We start from the raw sequence: 17,105 nt of genomic DNA on the forward strand, positions 1-17,105 counted from the left end.
CACAGCCAACATAGCCGTTTCGGTGGAGTGTCCACTTTTAAACCCAGATTGGTTTGGGTCAAGGAGGTTTGGGTCAAGTTATCTTTTCTCAGAATATCTAACCAAATGTAACATCTATTTATAATTTATATCTCTAAACGTAACCTCAGAACTTGAAAAGATGGTTTCACTCGATGGAGAAGACATCGTGACACATTTGAGTGATGGATGTGTTGGGTAGTGTGTGCCCCATGCAGCGTCAGGCTACCTTAGTTTCTATGAAGCATGTAGAGTTGCATTCAATGCGCAATTGGAAATTACAGAATCTAGCAAATACCGTTCGAACGTACTCGTAAATGACAGAATCTGACGAACAGCAGAACTTACACACAGCCCATTTAATAAACCATGTTAGGTTTGTACTGCTTAAGAGGCTGGGGCAACACTTTGTTAAGCAGGATGTTGTTTGTAGTTATTATCTTTCATCTGTTTTTTCTACATGTTCATGTTCTTATATTCATTTTCACAAGCGTCCATTGATGACCACATCATGCAGATGGCAAGAGACCGTCTTCCACGTTAAGAGACTGCTTCTTTTAAATGTGTCACCTTTCTGAAGAGTTCAAAGCTCTTTACTGAAACTCTGACCTTCACAAAAGTCGATTCTCTCACTTTCTCCCATTACAGTATCTGCAACAGTAAGCAAACATCCCTTGGTAGTTTATCTGAACTGCTGCATTTGCCTTTCAACCATCTCAGTTTTATCTTCTTGACTAAGAGAATCAATTGCTTGTGATATGAGAAACTTGTGATGTGTGCTCAGCTTATGAAGCAGGTGTTTGAATTTCAATAACCATGAAACTGCTTTTTTTAATCTCTGCCATTGGATAATGTCAGATGAACTTATGAAGAGGACTCCCATGTGCATTTGTAGGACTCACACCTACTACTCCTTTACTTTCAACATCATCGTTGAAAACTGGCGAGTGTCAAAAACTCTGGCCTAGTAATCCAGTTTTGACACTTAATAAACACATCTTCCTTAATCCCTCGTGAAGCATAGTCACTAAGATTCAACTCAGAGTTAACATACATCCACTGACTTGGCTTTGTAAAACACCAACACTGATGACTGACACTTGGTTTGCTACAAATGTTTTGAATCTGAATCTGAATGCACTTAAGCAAAGTAGCGGTGCCAGATCGAGTAAAGTAAAGTAAAGTAAAGCAAAGTAGCGGTGCCTGTGGTATTTGCAGCTTCTTTTTCATGAACTGATTGATAATCTAGATGAACTGCAAGATTGCCTCGTTTTCAACCCGAGTGCTGCTCTCACAGGCATCAGATTTCTTCATGTTTCCAGGAAAGGATGATGAAAGGCGGCTCAGTCATGTGGAAACTGTAAGCCACACATGTACTCGTCCAAGGTCAGCTGTAGGTTGAGCTGCTGAAGACTTCATCAAGATCAAACAATTCATAGATAGTACTATGTGGACATAGGATAAAAACTGTAGACAGTTATTTTTTATGTTTGCATCTGTATATTGAAGCTCTTGATTGCTTTACACTGTATTAAGCAGTTGTTGTGAGGTTAAATACACTCACAGCTCTGACACTCTGGAGAAGACGTTACACCAAACAGGTCACCACCTGCCAACCTAATGGTACAGACGGGAAATTTTGGAAATAATAATTTTGCTTTTTATTTCTTAAAACAAGAAGACCTGCAGTTGGTGATTATGAGTTACATTCTCCAGTCTTTTCTGTAGATCTGAGGAGGTCCGGGCCTTTGTTTCCTGTCGTTCAGTTTTGCTAAAAGCCGTTTTACTCTTTCGCAATGGTTGATATTACAAAAGATTGCAATATCTAGAAAAGCAATATAACACTCTGCTATGAACTCTGTTATGAACACAATGTTTTGAATGTCTCATTCTGATTGGTTGTTTCGTAACCAGTAAATCTATTTAAAGTTTTTGCAGGACTACATACTATATGGGTTAGGATTAGGGTACTTTGTACTTCCCCTCCCCATTAGGTAACCTTTGTGTGTGCGTGTGTGAAGTTTTTTCAGAGCCACAAAAAACTACAAGTTGCAACTGGCCTTTTCTGAACAGAAAAGCCACTAGTTAAAGTTATTTTTAATGCAACAGCTTGCAGGTTTGATAGTGCTGCAAGACACAGTGGGAATAATTCGAATGCAACTGACTGTCAGACAAATTTTCATTCTTTCCCTCCCCTAATTCTTCAGTTTTAAATGTATTTGTTTTTATTTTCTGTTTTGACCATCCAGAGGAAGAACACAGATGCAAAACCAAGACTCTTTGGTGTGGAAACATTTGACGCAACTCTGAGAAATTTCTTTGAGTTCTGCAGACCGTTTCATCAAAGACAAACCAGGGTCTCTATATTCAGAACTCTTATGCTCATCAGTCATGCACATGATTGGCAAAGGTTTCAGTCAAAGCCAAACACCAAGTCTGTCATTACATTAATAAAGCATCGAGAAATCACAGAAGATTCACCGTCTTATGGTGGTACTCTTTTTGCTTTTTCTTTTTGAAAAAAAAAATCCTTGTGTTTCTTCGGTTCTCTCTTCTCTCTATAACCACACTGTTTGGCATCTTAATTGTTTTGTTTCTCAAGGGAATACTGAGATTGTAATGCCCTTCTAACCTTTTCACTGTTTCATTAACAGAGTCCATAAACTCGACGCGGTCACTTGATATTTCCTGTTTTTCTTCACTGTTTTTCTCTGGGAAATCATAACTGAGCTGTTTTATCAGGAGGACCTCAACAGTGCCAATAGAGATGAGAATTACAGGGACACTTAGTTCCTTTTCTGATGGGCTAGTGCTGCCACTTCCCCAAGCCTGAAGTGCAATTGCTTATTGTGCAGCTTGATTCAGTGTAGGGCCTCCCTTCGATATTAGTGGATCACTGCTGGTATGTCTGTTTCTTTCTCATGGTACTGTGCTATCCTTTACCCGCAGTAATGAGGGTGTTTATTTTTAGGCCCGGGTTTGCAAAATAGCAAATACTTCCAGCGCATCTCCAAAAAGATGGTGCAGATAGATTTAGATTTTATTTGGGAATCTACTTTCACTGACGGTACAGTTTCCTATCGGTGCGGCATACGTACAGTAATGGGAGTCAGACTCAATAAAGCCCCAACATTTTAAACATAAAAAAAGATTTAGGCATAGCTTTAATTATTGAGTTGATTATAATTTTCTTAGTGATTAAGTTTTGCTTAAGTCAGAAACTTCATATGACATGACTGTCACAACCCGGCAGGACACAGATGCAGGGATTTTTAATAAAGCAGTTATTTATTATCACTACTTGCAATTCTGCAAGACAGAGACATAGAAAGGCTATGAAAATGTCTAACACATTTCTTCCAATAAATAAAGAAGAAAAAGTGTGACTATAAAAATGATCAAAACAATGATCACTCCACTCTAGGAGAAAAACGAAAAACTATAAACTCTTATCAATATCAAAAGCTCTTTTACTAAAGAGGCAACGTCAAAACAAAATCACTCCTGAAAAACAGAGGCACTATGAAATGTAACCAAAATCACTCCAAACGGAGGAAACAAAAGGCTATGAAAACTTAGCAGAGCTAAACTAAATCTATGAGGCAAAATCACTCTGTTGGAGGCAAAAGAAGCAGAATGCAATGGCTGTGATACAAGGCTTGGTAATACTATGGAAAGGCAAGAATGAACGCACGAACATAAGGCTGGTAATGAACACACTGGCACAGGACAAAGCGAGACGAGAAGTACACATGGAGGGAAGTAGGAAACAGGTGGAAACTATGGAAGCGAATCGTGACCATAATTCAAATTAAAATGCATTTGCAGAAATGCTTTTTCATTTTAAGAATGTGGCTGCATTATTTGACTCATAAATGAAATTAGTAATCAATCATCCTGTTTGCATTTTAATTTTCTTCTTCAAGAGTGTTCAATCTTTCACTTAATTAAAATGAAAAATTATTTTCAAAATACACCCCAGCTAATAGATACCAAAATTCAATTTGAAATGTAAAATTTGAAAATTAAAATTCATTTGCAGAAATGCTTTACGAGCATTTGTGTGAATGAGCGACATTATAAGGGACTTTGTTGAACCCTAGACAAGGCCTGTATTACTGAAAACTCTTTACTATTCTAGTAAAGTCCTGGACTCCTCATCTTTGTCAACATCTCTTCATTATTGATTCATCTTCAATCTGGGTGCTTGCATCTTGTGAGATTGTATCTCATTATTTCATTATTATTCTTCATGAGATTGTGGGTCCCAAAATACATTTGTTTGAATCCTGAACGAGGGAGGTTTTTGTCAGTGATTTTGCTGGCTGAATAGATAAGATTAACAAAGCTTCAAAGAATTGTAAATTTTAAGCACTCATGCTTTGTCACAGTGTGCAGCAGTGATCTCTGTTGCTCTGTACAGAGGCTGTGAAGAGCATACATTTTTCAGGGACCTTTTTTTTTTTTTTACCATTTATGATCTCACTCCCCTGAGCTGTGAAATAAGGGAATGACAATTCACTGGTTTTTTTTATTGTTTTCCTGACATAGCTTTATCTCAAAATGTTTACGTCTCAACCTCAGTGATGTCACTGATCTGTTCTCTGACCGTACTGTATGTGTCAGCACAAACCAATTACATAAACCGACTCTGAGACATTTCTGTCTATGTGTTTCTGTTGTCTGATGATGAAAAGAGGGAACATTATTTGAATGATGTTTTTATCATTTAATTATTCATTTCTGTTTAAGAACATATGCTGACAGAGCAACTGAAGAGGCACAACTTCACCTCCCACACAGTACAATAAACGTGTGGTGAAGCAAAGTGTAACACGTTTTCTTTCAGCGATCGTTTTTCTTCAGAATTTTGTCGATCCAGTAAATGTATTTGGAGATATCTGTGTAGACATTGGGCACATCTGGATATCTGCAGTTTTGTTTTTTGTTGAAAGAAACAATACCGACCGCTATCCCATTGCACACCAGAGGACCGCCAGAGTCACCCTGTGAGGAGGAGGAATATTGGTAAGTTCACTGATAATTGCGACTTAATTTGATGTTTAAACAATTCATAAACATAAAAGCAGGAAACATACCTGACAAAATCCTTTGTTTGTGCCACTTCCACCCGCACAGATGACACCGAGAGGAAGATTATCCCACTGCTCCTTACAGGCTTCCTGATTTATGACGGACACATTCACCGCTCTCAGCTCATCAACAGTTGTACCATTGGTGCTATTCTTACCCCATCCAGCCACAGAGCATATCTCCTTTTCTTTTACATTCATTTCACTGGTTGCAATTTGAATTTTTTTCACTCTGGTGCCAATGTTAGCACTTCTGGACAACTAGAGACACAAAAAGCAAAAACTTAGCAGTGTCATACTTCTTTTTCCTCCTCAGACTGCAGCAGGAGTATTGAGCAAAGTTATTATTTAATATGAAGTTACATTGCTTTATGATGCCTGGAATGACACTTGGATTAATATAATCAATACAAAACATTTGAGCAGTATATCATCTGAGACTGTTTCTAATATGAATTATACTTACTTTAAGGAGCATGATGTCGTAACCCAGTCCAACTGCCTTGTATTCATCAGGCATGTAGCTCTTTTCAATGTTTATTTTCAAACCATTGTCCTTCTTGAGATTGTCGGTTCCCAGAACAACGTGTGTAGGTTCACTGAAGTATTGATATTTCGAACATTATTGGTACGTTTTCAAACGCGGATAATTGATGACATCAAGGAGAAATTGCATTAGAAAAAGTCTGATAACTCACCTACACCTACAATGTGCAGCAGTGACCACAAAATCCTCACTGATGAGAAATCCTCCACATGTATGACCCTTATTGTTTTGCAGGGAGACCATGTACTGCATTGAGTTCTCTGGCACTTTTTCCCCATGTATGATGTCACTTCCACTCACTGCAGAGATAAGTAAAAGTCAAAATCAGGTTAACCTCCTATTTAATAGCTCATGAATGACTAGATTAGGATTTCTTACCGCATGTCAGAAGATGGAAAAGCAGAAATGTGCCCAGACCGTACATGATGGCAGCGAATCAAACTTGTGCTCATAATGGTGTCAGGCAGACCCATTTATACTGCAGTTAGGATTTGTTGGCGTGATCAACATTATCTTGATATCGAACCACATCCTTTGTAGAAATTATGTTTGTAACCTGTATCATCTTTCATGATCTTTGAAACCTCTTTATTTTTCCGTGTGAGTTGATTTTATTTTCCTCCTTGCTCTACATTTCATTTAATTTGTCACTCACTTTTAGATTCATATTTTGAATTTAGGACACTTTGTACCTTTTGGACCTCCTTTCTTTATTATTTTCGAGTCACATAACTTATTTTGGATTAATAATAAGAGGCTTTGGTGTAGAACTTTATCACAGTGTTAATTTTGCTCTTTTGTATCACATATTTTGTTCATGCATGAATACATTTCTGCATCTTTCAGACTTGATTCATTTTATGAAGCTTACAATGATATGTACTTTGAGCGGCTGTAGCTCAGGAGGAAGAGCAGTCGCCCACCAATCGGAAGGTCAGTGGTTCGACTCTGGCTTCCCCAGGATACATGTCGAAGCGTCCTTGGGCAAGACACTGAACCACGTTGCTCCCCCAGTGTATCATTGGGGGTATGAATGTGTGTGAATGCTTAGAAAGCACGTAGTTATATATCCTAAGACGTGCTGTATGAATGTGTGTGAGTGGATGCGGCATGTAGTGAAGCGCTTTGAGTGGTCAGCTAGACTAGAAAAGCGCTGTACAAGTCCATTTACTTTGATATGAGATAAAACATTAGAATATTGATTTCTATCTGTTATTGTTTTATTTTATTTTAATCTGATGGTGTACTGTACAAGCTGTATATCATAGTTAGCTCAGTCTGTGACATTGGTGGGTACTGGTCACAGAGGAAACTTTGGTAGCTCTAACCATAATGATTTTATCAATACATTTTACATCTCACAGAAAAGCACAAGTGCATTATTCAGGACTGCATCACACTTAGGAAGGTTTACTGTGTGTGCCAGTTCATGGTCTTGGATTACAAAGGTGCTTACAATGTCTGCAAGAAAGAAGACAAAGAAGTTCTCTGTTGCTCCTAAAGACAAATTTGTAAATTTAAATAGACACGTTGCTTGCCTTTATTGATCCCTACAGTTGTTTCAGGGAACCTGCCAACCTAATGGCATGGACAGGAACCTTTGAAGCAATGAATATGGGATGTATGATTTTGCATTTTCATTTCCTAACACAAGAACACCTGCAGTTGGTGAGTATAAGTTGCATTCTTCAGTCTTTGCTGTGGATCTGAGGAGATCCGGAACTTAGTTTTCTCTCTTTCAGTTTTGCTAAAAGCCGTTTTACTCTTTCGCAATGGTTGATATTACCAAAGATTGCAATATCTAGAAAAGCAATCCAACACTATAACAATGCTATTAAGACAATGTTTTTCATTGTCTAATTGTGATTGGTTGTTTCGCAGCCAGTAAATCTATTTAAACTTTTTGCAGGACTACATACTATATGGGTTAAGATTAGGGTACTTGTACTTCCTCTCCCCATTAGGTAACGTGTGTGATTGTGTAAATGTGTGTGCGTGTGTGAACTTTTCTATCAAATAAGGTAATAATATAAAATAACTGGCTTTTTCTGAACAGAAAAGCCACTAGTCAAAGTTATTTTTAATGCAACAGCTTGCAGGTTTGACAGTGTTTGACACAGTAGGAATAATTAGAATGCAACTGACTGTCAGAAACACTTTACAAATGTGTAAATGTATTGTATTTGTTTTTTCTGTTTCGACCATCCAGAGGAAGAACACAGATGCAAAACCAAGACTCTTTTGTGTGGAAACACTTGACGCAACTCTCTGAGACATTTCTTTGAATTCTGCAGACCGCTTTATCAAAGACAAACCACAGACTCTATATTCAGAACTCTTATGCTCATCAGTCATGCACTTGATGTGCAAAGGTTTTAGTCAAAGACAAACACCAAGTCTGTCATTACATCAATAAAGCATGTCTCACACACACCGCTCAGCATGACACTTAATACCAATTGTTATCTAATATTTTGATACTAGAACAAACAACCAGTTTGCCTGTAAACAGTTAAGAGAAATATCTTCTTTTCATTTTTGTAAAGCTGACCGCTTTTGTATACAGTTTGATATGATAAACCATTTTGGGTTTGTGCTGCTTCAGAGGCTGATGCAAAACTGAATTAAGCAGCAAGTTGGTTACTTATCATTTTCTGTTGAATTCAGCTCTCCATCATTCAATTGAATGATGGAGAGCAGGTAGTGCAGTTTCGGAAATATGTTGCTGAGGGACTGGATAGAATAGATAAATCAGGGCTTCCAGGGAAGTTGAAGTTGTGGTGTTCCTAGACGTTTGTCACAGTCGGCTATAGAAGCTTATGTTATGTCACAGTTTGTTTAATCATGGTTTCAGTTATGTTCTAGTCCTGTTTTTCCCCTGCCACCTCAGTTCACTCAAGTCACCTGGTTAATTGTTCACAGCTGCACCTCATTCACTGATCACTCCATCCACAGTATTTAGTCTTCTGGTTTCCTTTCAGTCACTGCAGAATCCTTACCTCACTATCCCTTCATGCTTCCACGACAAAGGATAAGTTTGATTGCCTGCCTCATAGCCTGTTTAAGATAGCCTTAGTCATAGTGTTTTTTCATAGCCTTGTTTTGTTTAGTGTTTTTTCATGTTAAGTATTTTTGATAATCCGGCTCTGCCGCGCCTTTTGTTCCTGCTCCCCGTTTTGTAAATAAACCTTTTGATTTTTTTGGAAAAGAACTGCATCTGGGTCCCTTCTCGCACCACGCACCGTGACAACGTTTAAGTACTGGCACTGTATGGGAAAGGCATACTCCAGCTCCCACTATCTTGTCTAGTACAGGAGTTTAAAGCTCATGTTAGCTGGGAGTAAAGATGTGGTAGTTAGTAAGGTGGTTCCAAACCCAACCAAGGGGAGGAAATGGAATCCAAGACTGGCAGCTCAGGAGGCAGAGGTAACTCTTTGACATACAGAGAATGTTGGTAATGTTCAAATAGGCCGGGGAGGCTTGGGGCTTGGCCCAGACATACTGTTGTGGAATAGAGCAGGTCCCAAGGAAAGAGAAGGTCCCAAGAAGAAGAGAAAGCTAGTTGTTGAGTAGGGTCATAGACAGGAAGACATGTTAAGGGTTACAAAGGCAGTGGCTCGGGCTAAGCAGGGACTGGTTGAATTGGGAAGGTGTAGAGAAGAAAAGGCTCAGTTGGAAAGAGCTGTGGAGTATTAGATTTTTGATAGGGACAACATGTGATGTATTGCCAACTCCCCAGAACCTAAAGCTCTGGGTAAATGGAGACCCATTATGTTCAGGTATTATTCTGTCAGGCTGTAAGGTTAGTCTGTCACAAGGCCGGTATATGTGGCGACATAACCAAGTATTAAGAAGCTTAGCTGCAGGTATTGAAAATAAACGAAGGCAGGTGAATTTAGGAGGTTCTAAGGTGAAGAGAGTGGCAATTCTTTTTTTTCAAGAGGGGGTGAAAGTTAAAAATACAATAAGGAGGCAAGGCAGCTTAGAGGATGCTTGTGATTGGGAGATGCTGGTAGATTTAGGAAGAAAGCTTGTTGTTCCCCAGGAAATAGCCTCTACAAATCTAATGCCTGATATAGTCTTGTGGTCTAGGAGTAGAATGAGAGTCTATTTCATAGAACTGACTGTTCCTTGGGAGGTATTAGTGGTGGATGCATATGAAAGGAAAAAGCTTAGGTTTGTGGGGTTGGGGGCAGAAGCAGAGCAGCAAGGATGTAAAATTAGGATATGTTCAGTGAAAGTAGGATGTAGAGGATTTGTTGCAAAGTCTGTTGTCTCATTGTTGAGGTAGTTGGGTATAAGTGGACAGAGTGTGAGGAAAATGGTGAAGGAAATGTCAGAGGCAGTAAGGTCCAGTCAGTGGATTTGGATTAGAAGAAGCAATAGTAGCTGGGGGGGCAGCAGGGGGAGCACTTAGGGTAAACAGACTCTTGGGAGGAGCAAGGAAGTAATCCAGGATGTATTTAAGTGGAAAGTGTGGCCCGTGTGAGCCTTTTGAAACCAGGCAGCCATTTCAGGTGAGTTGGCCTGTATGGCCTTGTGTTTGCTGGCATTTTTAGTGACTATAGGACTGTTTAGGGGAGTTTGTCTGCTGAATCTGCCAGTGTGTCTTGTCCTGCCTCCACCTCTGGCACCCTCTATACTTTAACTACCCCCTACCCAAACCAGGGTTTGTATCCCCACCCCGCTATGACTGGTGTGCAGTTGGCTGGGGTAGCTTGTGGTTGTGGAAGAAAAGATAGTTGTTGTGGTGTGAGGAGCAGTGATGGCTGGCATTAGGAGAGTGACTCTGGGAAAGTGATCACTGTCTAGCCCTCCCGGAGGTGTTATGGGCCAAACTAGACAAAACACTGATGAAAGGAGGTTCCCACCTGATGACCCCAATGACATGTTGCTCACTGGTCTATATAGGAATTATAGGGATCAGGATTTTCTTCATCAGGTACTGAGCCAGTATTAGAAGGTGAATTGTTGAATTTAGGGAATTATGAGTCTGGTCCATTTTCTTTTGTAGCACAAGTTTCTTGTGTTTACTTTAAATTTATATTAAGCCAAATCACAAAAATATCATCTCAAGGCACTTCAGTGATATATGTGAATAGTTGAAGCGCAAGACTCAAACTTTTCAACACATTTTTGTCTCAATTTATGTTTTCCACAATGCTTAACAACACTTTTCTGAGAATACCATTTTGCCTCTCTCATGAGTAAACTCTTGAGCGGTTCTTTTTTTTTTTTCACCATGACGCTGCACTAAAACGGAGCATGATGAGAAATGGAAACCACAGTGTCAAGCTTAATTTTTTACTGTCATGAGACTAATACCTGAAAGGGGTGGTGAAACTTCCCCGAACTCCTCAATTCTCTTTTTAACACATCACACAAATTCAGGCTGTTCTGTGGGATGTTTTGTTGATAACTAATTTCATAACAAAGGCAAAAGTGACACTCTTCCATTCACTGAGCGTCTCTGAACCTGCTGCATGAAGTCTAAAGTATCATCATGACTCAGTGTGTCATTTCTCAGAAACCCCTCAGAAAGTGACATGGATCTTCAAGTGTGAGCACTTTTGGCTTCTGCAATGAAGCATGTGACACTCTCGTTTATTGAAATTGAAAGAACATCGGATTCTTCATTCGAACTACTCTGTGGAGTTTGCATGTTCTCCCTGTGCCAGTGTGGATTCTCTCAGGGTACTCTTCCTTCCATGCATGTTAGGTTAATTGGTGATTATAGGAGTGAGTACAAGTGTGCATGGTTGCTTGTCTTATTTTTTTCTTCCTGCCCCCCCAATCACAATCTGCCTTTATACATACTTCTAAACCACAGAACATGAGCCCTATCTAAATGAGTTGCACAGGAAAAAAAAAAAGAAAAACTTAAGAGCCACCATGACAGTTTTGACGTGTTTAAGATTACCAGACAAGCTGCTTAATCTCTGTGACAGGATAAGAAAACCTCAGAAACCAGTGTCCACATCCAGATCTGAGTATGAATTCTTTCACAATCACGATTTCGTGAGTAATGATCTGATTACACTTTTTTTTAAAACACTGAAAATTTACTGAATTTACTGAAAATTTAGCAAAGTCACTCGTATCAATATGTTAACTGAAAACTCTAAATATCTTTCCAAATTACTATTCTGACTAAGTGCAAACATAACCATATGAACAATTATTCCTGCAGCCCCTTGCAGGCGGAAACATTCACAAACTTAGTATGCAGTATGCATGTTAGTTAGAGCTGAAATAACACAAGTGAAACACTAATGGCGTAATGACAATTGAATCCATAGGACACGCTATACAACAGCAATAGAAAAAAAGAAAGAACTTAACGTATACTTTACTACTACTTCTAGTATGTCAGAAGGGGAGATTTTTTTTTTGTTTTTTTTGTTTAAAAAAAAAAAGTTTGTGTTCAAATGAAAGTGAAGCGATATGAAACAAAACAGAATTTGGAACTGGTTTTATTTGCATTTCAGTTAAAGAGCAAACACAGAAATACCTCTGAATTATAAATGTTGCCATGCTATCTTATGTTTTGCAATGCTTTTGCTTTAGAATCTTCCGGATCCAGGGCAGATATTTTGATATGTCCGTATAGATGTTGGGCACGTTTGGGTAATCGCAGTTTTTTGACATGTTGAAAGACACAATGCCAATGGCCACCGGTCCGTACACCAGAGGACCACCAGAGTCGCCCTGTCAGGAGAAAATGGCCTGATTTAGTTTTTTCAGTATTTAAGACTGAACACCAGATGTTTCTCTTTGTTAAAGGAGTATGAATGTGAAGAAATATAGAAACATACCTGACAGAAGCCTTTCTTTGTCTGATATCCACCTGCACAAATAACTTTGTCTGGAAGATCAACTTTTCGGGGTTTCCATCTTTTCTTACATTCCTTCAGGTCAATAATAGACACTTCAGCCACTTTCAGTGTATCAACAACTTTACCACCAGTTTTTGTGAAACCCCATCCAGCAACACGGCACTTTGCTTTATCTTTCACTTTCATCCCAGTCTTTGGCAGCTGAATCGGTTGCACATTGCTGTCCAGTCGAGCTTTCCTAGACAGCTGGGAATGCAAGAAGGCATGATCTCAAATCTAAAACTTAGTAGAAGTCAGGTGATATCACATGGGCAAGCTGAGTGCATAAATAGAAACTTACTTTGAGAAGCATGATGTCATTACCAGACTTAACATTGTCATTGTCAAAATCCGGGTGCTTGCATCTGGTGACATTGTATCTCATTGTTTCATCATTAATCTTCTTGAGATTGTGGGTTCCAAGAACTACATGTGTTGGATTCCTGAATGAGGGAAGTTTTTGTCAGAGGTTTTGCTGGCTGAATAGATCAAATTAACAACATTTCCAAAAACTGGGCGTTTCATTAACTCACTGTTTGTCACAGTGGGCAGCAGTGACCACAAAGTCTTCGCTGATAAGAAATCCTCCACATACATGATCCCCGTTGCTCTGCACAGAGGCCATATACAGCATCAGTTTCTCAGGCACCTTTCTACCATTTATGATCTCACTCCCCTGAGCTGCAAAAATAAGAGAGGAAGGAACACAAGAACAATTTAATGTATACTAATTTTTTCCTGAGAATTAAAACTACATTTTATAAACTTACCATTTTGCCCGAGACTTGTCAGAAGGTAAAGAAGCATCAGGTTGTGCTGAGTAAGCATCATTTTGGCAGCAAGCTCAGTCTGTCTTTGGTGTATGAAGTCATTGTCTTATATGCAGCCTGTGGTTTAAACCCCCTCTGCACCGAGGGTGGGGGTGGGGGCAGTGAAATTACCCCAAAGTCCTCAATTCTCTTTTTTAACACATCACTCAAATTTAGGCTGTTCTGCGGGATGTTTTGTTGATAACTAATTTCACAACGCATGCAAAAGTGACACTCTTCCATTCACTGAGCGTCTCTGAACCTGCTGCATGAAGTCTAAAGTATCACCATGACTCAGTGTGTCATTTCTCAGAAACCCCTCAGAAAGCGACATGTACCTTCGAGTGTGAGCACTTTTGGCTTCTGCAATGAAGCATGTGACCCTCTTGTTTATTGAAATTGAAAGAACATTTGATTCTTCGTTCGAACTACTCTGTGGAGTTTGCATGATCTCTCTGTGCCAGTAGATACCCTGGTTTCCTCCCACCATCCAAAATGCATGTTAGGTTGATTGGTGATTCTAAATTTGCTCTGAGAGTGAGAGTGCATGATTTGTTATTATATTGGCCCTTTGATGGACTTGCAACATGCCTTATTTCTGATTGCAACTGGGATAAACTCCTCTGCGAAGAGCTAAGTCAATCTGAGTCTAGCTACTGAATGGTCAGGAAGTTATTCCAGAATATTTATAACTGCTTTTTGGTTAAATTACTGAGGAAAGCAATGCATTACATTGCTGCTGGGTAATTACTGAGTGTAATTACTTGTAGTTTAAACATGAGTCATTTTAGTGCAGTTCACATTATGACATCTCAGTCTGTGATGTTAATTAATTGTGGACCATACTGGTTCCATTTCGTTATTCAAATTAACTTAAGGTGGACAAAGCAGGCTGAGAAGAAACAGAAATAATGTTCTTTGAAATGGATGTAAATAAACTTCAACCTTTTTTCTTTTTCAGAGCGCAGTTGCAGTCTTCGTGAACCACAAAAGCCACAGTTTCCGTCTGCAGATTTGAGCACCCCTGCCATCAAAGCTGTGAAACAGTCACCAATTCCAAGCAATATCGTGACACAGTCTTTTTATGTTTTAACAGGTAGGAATTAAAGACGCTCCTCAGTGAAGTGACATGATGTCATTTGGACTGTAGCAAACAACTGTATACAGACATATTCCATAAACATTTGTCAGATTTGCTTTTACTCAGTACAGCCTTTTAGGTACAGAAGTGATTTAAGATTGGCTGCACAACAACAAGATGTCAAGCAATATGTGGCCAAATGGTCTGTATAGTGTAGTAATACTCTGCAGAGATTTGCTAGAACTGACATGAAAAGTTGGATAAAGTTTGCATGACGCTTGCATGCTCTCCCTGTGCATGTGTGGGTTCTCTCCACATAACTCCTGCTTCCTCTTGTTGAAAATAAACATGCATGTTAGGTTAATTTGTGATTGTAAATTGAGCTTAGGAGTGAGCATGAGTGTGCACGGTTCTTTGTCTTATTTGTCTCTGTGTGGCCCTGTCGACATGTCTGAAGTGTACTCTGCCTCTCGCCCAATGGCAGCTGGGATAAGCCCCCAGACTCTGAGTTGGATAAAGGTATCAAGAATGGATGAATGTCTTAATGTCTTATTTTGACTTAACAAAAACACATCACCACAAAGGCATGTACACAGAAACACCCACACTGTACCTTATGGAGTATCTAATCCCCTTTTCCTTCTGTAACAGTTGCCTTGGTTATTATTTCTTGATGTCCAGCAGAGAGCACCAGAATTCACTGTAAGACTTCCACTGTTTCGCATCTTGTTGACCATCAGAGGGAGCCTCTTCTCCAAAAGTGTGTAGACAGAAATGAAGATGTTAAACAAATCTCACAGCATCTGTCTACCTAAACTCTCAAATGGATCTAAACTCTTTAATTTTAAGAGAGACCATACACAGAGTAGCTCATTACAAATGATGTATAGTATTTGATTCTGTCTGTGGGTAAGGAATTGTACTCCAGAGTGTCATGATTTAAAGATGACCCGGGAAACGGCACTGGGGTGGGTTTGGGTTTGTGAGATGCAGGCAAGACTGGGAAAAAGAAGGACAGAAAAGACATGAATATCTTACGCTGACTTCATATCTGCAATGGGCATCTTCTAATAGTTTGTTGCAAACTTGTATGATTAAAAGTTTTTTATTAATGCAGCAGCTTTTATGCAATGAAGGAACACATCAAAAACGGAAATTTTAAGTTATTAAACGCTATCTATTTATTTGTTCGTCCATTTATTTAATCAGGAAATTAGACAAAATTAGATTTAAAATGTCCTTTACAAGAGTGTCCTAGCCTAGATAGGCAGTGGCTCAGGTAAACAAAAATGAACACGATGCACATACTGTGCACAAAATAATATATACATGTAGTTATCATCAATGATTAGAGACATCAAAAGCATAAGAAACAAGTTGCTGTTGCCTTTATCATCACAAGCTAAACTGGGACAGGATGTTCAACCGCACTACAACCAGACGTATCTGATTTCAGTATGTTTAAGATTTGAATATTCTAAGTGAGAGCAGCTCCTTCTGATTCACATGATTTTACTGCTGATTCCAAGCAGAGCGAGCAGCATATTTAAGCAGCTTTTTCTTTTTTCCAATTTAGTGCGGGCACAATAATTGTTTTGGCATAGCAGACAGATGTGTTCTTATAAATGTGTTAACTGGTTTTTTTTTTATGTACAGATCTTTTGGCCTACAGACCAGCCTGTGCAGATTCACATTGAAGTCTTACCCTTCCACGGAGATTTTAGTATGTGATAAAGTAATACGTAATACACAGTTTGTATTTTTGATACATAGTTTTAGTGTGGATTCAAGTGTAACAATATAGAATTTGCAGTTGCATGTACTGTGCTTTAATTTTCCAGCCAGTGTCAAGTTCTGTCTCCTACAACATGATGAAAGACCGCGAGAGAGGAAACTAAGATTTGCTTATTGTTTCATTTTAATCCAATAAAAACCTTCTCACTGTGTTTATTTCAACCTTCCTGGCAGCAAAAAGAGCAGAATTTGACATTGTGCATTAATGTGAAAGAAGACCATCCACCTGTTAACCTTTGAAGTGGAATTAAACGGACTGCAGAAGAAATATCACTGTTCCTGCAGTGACAAAACACAGAGTCTGTCTGGTTTCACTGGCATGAAGAATTACTTCACACAAAGTGGGGCTTGAGGGGCAGGGTGGATAGGCTTTGGCACAGCTCAAGCTTTGCGTGAAGCGGCACTGACTTTGTTCTTTTCCAGTCACTAACTGCCAAAGACAACCTCATGATGTTGACTGGGACGTTGGCCAACATGTGGCCAGCCTCAGCTGACCAAACTATGTAGAAGGAGCCCATTTATGCAGCCATGATTCTTCTTAGCTATCTTACTCTAGTAGAGTTAAATTAGGTATGCTTTGGAAAGCAGCTGAGCATCCTCTGTTGTCATAGCAACAGCGGCATTCTTTTTTTCAATTCACATTGGAGAAAAGGAAATAACTGGCTGTCGCTCTTACATTTAAACATTAAATGGACGATGTTGATGGGAACATAATGTTTACTTAATATGTGCTTATCAGTATGTTTTAAAGGCAGATAGATTTTTTTTTCCCTTTGCACAGAACAAGGTTGACTGTGACTGTTTCCATCTTCTATTACCAAAAAGACAAGAAAGAGTGGTATCAGTCTTGTCATATAACTCTGTGAAAAAGCAAGTACTGCTGTTTTA

The 17,105-nt window shown here is 39.1% G+C and overlaps 2 protein-coding genes across 2 annotated transcripts; both read right to left on the reverse strand.

The window, feature by feature from the left end:
• Positions 1-4,723: 4,723 nt before the first annotated feature.
• On the reverse strand, positions 4,724-5,925 carry LOC140312090 (duodenase-1-like). Its single transcript, XM_072389762.1, has 4 exons — positions 5,810-5,925; positions 5,578-5,710; positions 5,118-5,372; positions 4,724-5,025 (listed from the first exon to the last, which is right to left on the reverse strand). The coding sequence occupies exons 1-4, from the start codon at positions 5,908-5,910 to the stop codon at positions 4,864-4,866; spliced, it is 651 nt and encodes a 216-aa protein (XP_072245863.1). The 5' UTR covers positions 5,911-5,925; the 3' UTR covers positions 4,724-4,863.
• Positions 5,926-12,124: 6,199 nt separating this feature from the next.
• LOC140311330 (granzyme B-like) lies at positions 12,125-13,423 on the reverse strand. Its single transcript, XM_072388714.1, has 5 exons — positions 13,304-13,423; positions 13,067-13,214; positions 12,835-12,976; positions 12,474-12,740; positions 12,125-12,366 (listed from the first exon to the last, which is right to left on the reverse strand). Exons 1-5 carry the CDS (start codon positions 13,362-13,364, stop codon positions 12,199-12,201), a joined length of 786 nt encoding a protein of 261 aa, XP_072244815.1. The 5' UTR covers positions 13,365-13,423; the 3' UTR covers positions 12,125-12,198.
• Between the last annotated feature and the right edge of the window lie 3,682 nt (positions 13,424-17,105).

Source organism: Leuresthes tenuis, unplaced genomic scaffold (assembly GCF_036924035.1).
Source record: "Leuresthes tenuis unplaced genomic scaffold, fLeuTen1.0.hap1 SCAF_7, whole genome shotgun sequence".
Lineage (NCBI taxonomy): Eukaryota > Metazoa > Chordata > Actinopteri > Atheriniformes > Atherinopsidae > Leuresthes > Leuresthes tenuis.

What these genes read in the sequence shown, in the direction of transcription:
- LOC140312090 (XM_072389762.1), bottom strand. Translation starts at nt 5,910, where the DNA reads ATGCAGTACATGGTCTCCCTGCAAAACAATAAGGGTCATACATGTGGA. An exon ending in GCTGCACATTGTAGGTGTAG is followed by an intron (nt 5,711 to 5,809) that starts GTGAGTTATCAG and finishes TCAATACTTCAG; the next exon opens with TGAACCTACACACGTTGTTC. An exon ending in CAAACAAAGGATTTTGTCAG is followed by an intron (nt 5,026 to 5,117) that starts GTATGTTTCCTG and finishes TCCTCCTCACAG; the next exon opens with GGTGACTCTGGCGGTCCTCT.
- LOC140311330 (XM_072388714.1), bottom strand. Translation starts at nt 13,364, where the DNA reads ATGATGCTTACTCAGCACAACCTGATGCTTCTTTACCTTCTGACAAGT. An exon ending in ATGACATCATGCTTCTCAAA is followed by an intron (nt 12,741 to 12,834) that starts GTAAGTTTCTAT and finishes TTGCATTCCCAG; the next exon opens with CTGTCTAGGAAAGCTCGACT. An exon ending in CAAAGAAAGGCTTCTGTCAG is followed by an intron (nt 12,367 to 12,473) that starts GTATGTTTCTAT and finishes TTCTCCTGACAG; the next exon opens with GGCGACTCTGGTGGTCCTCT.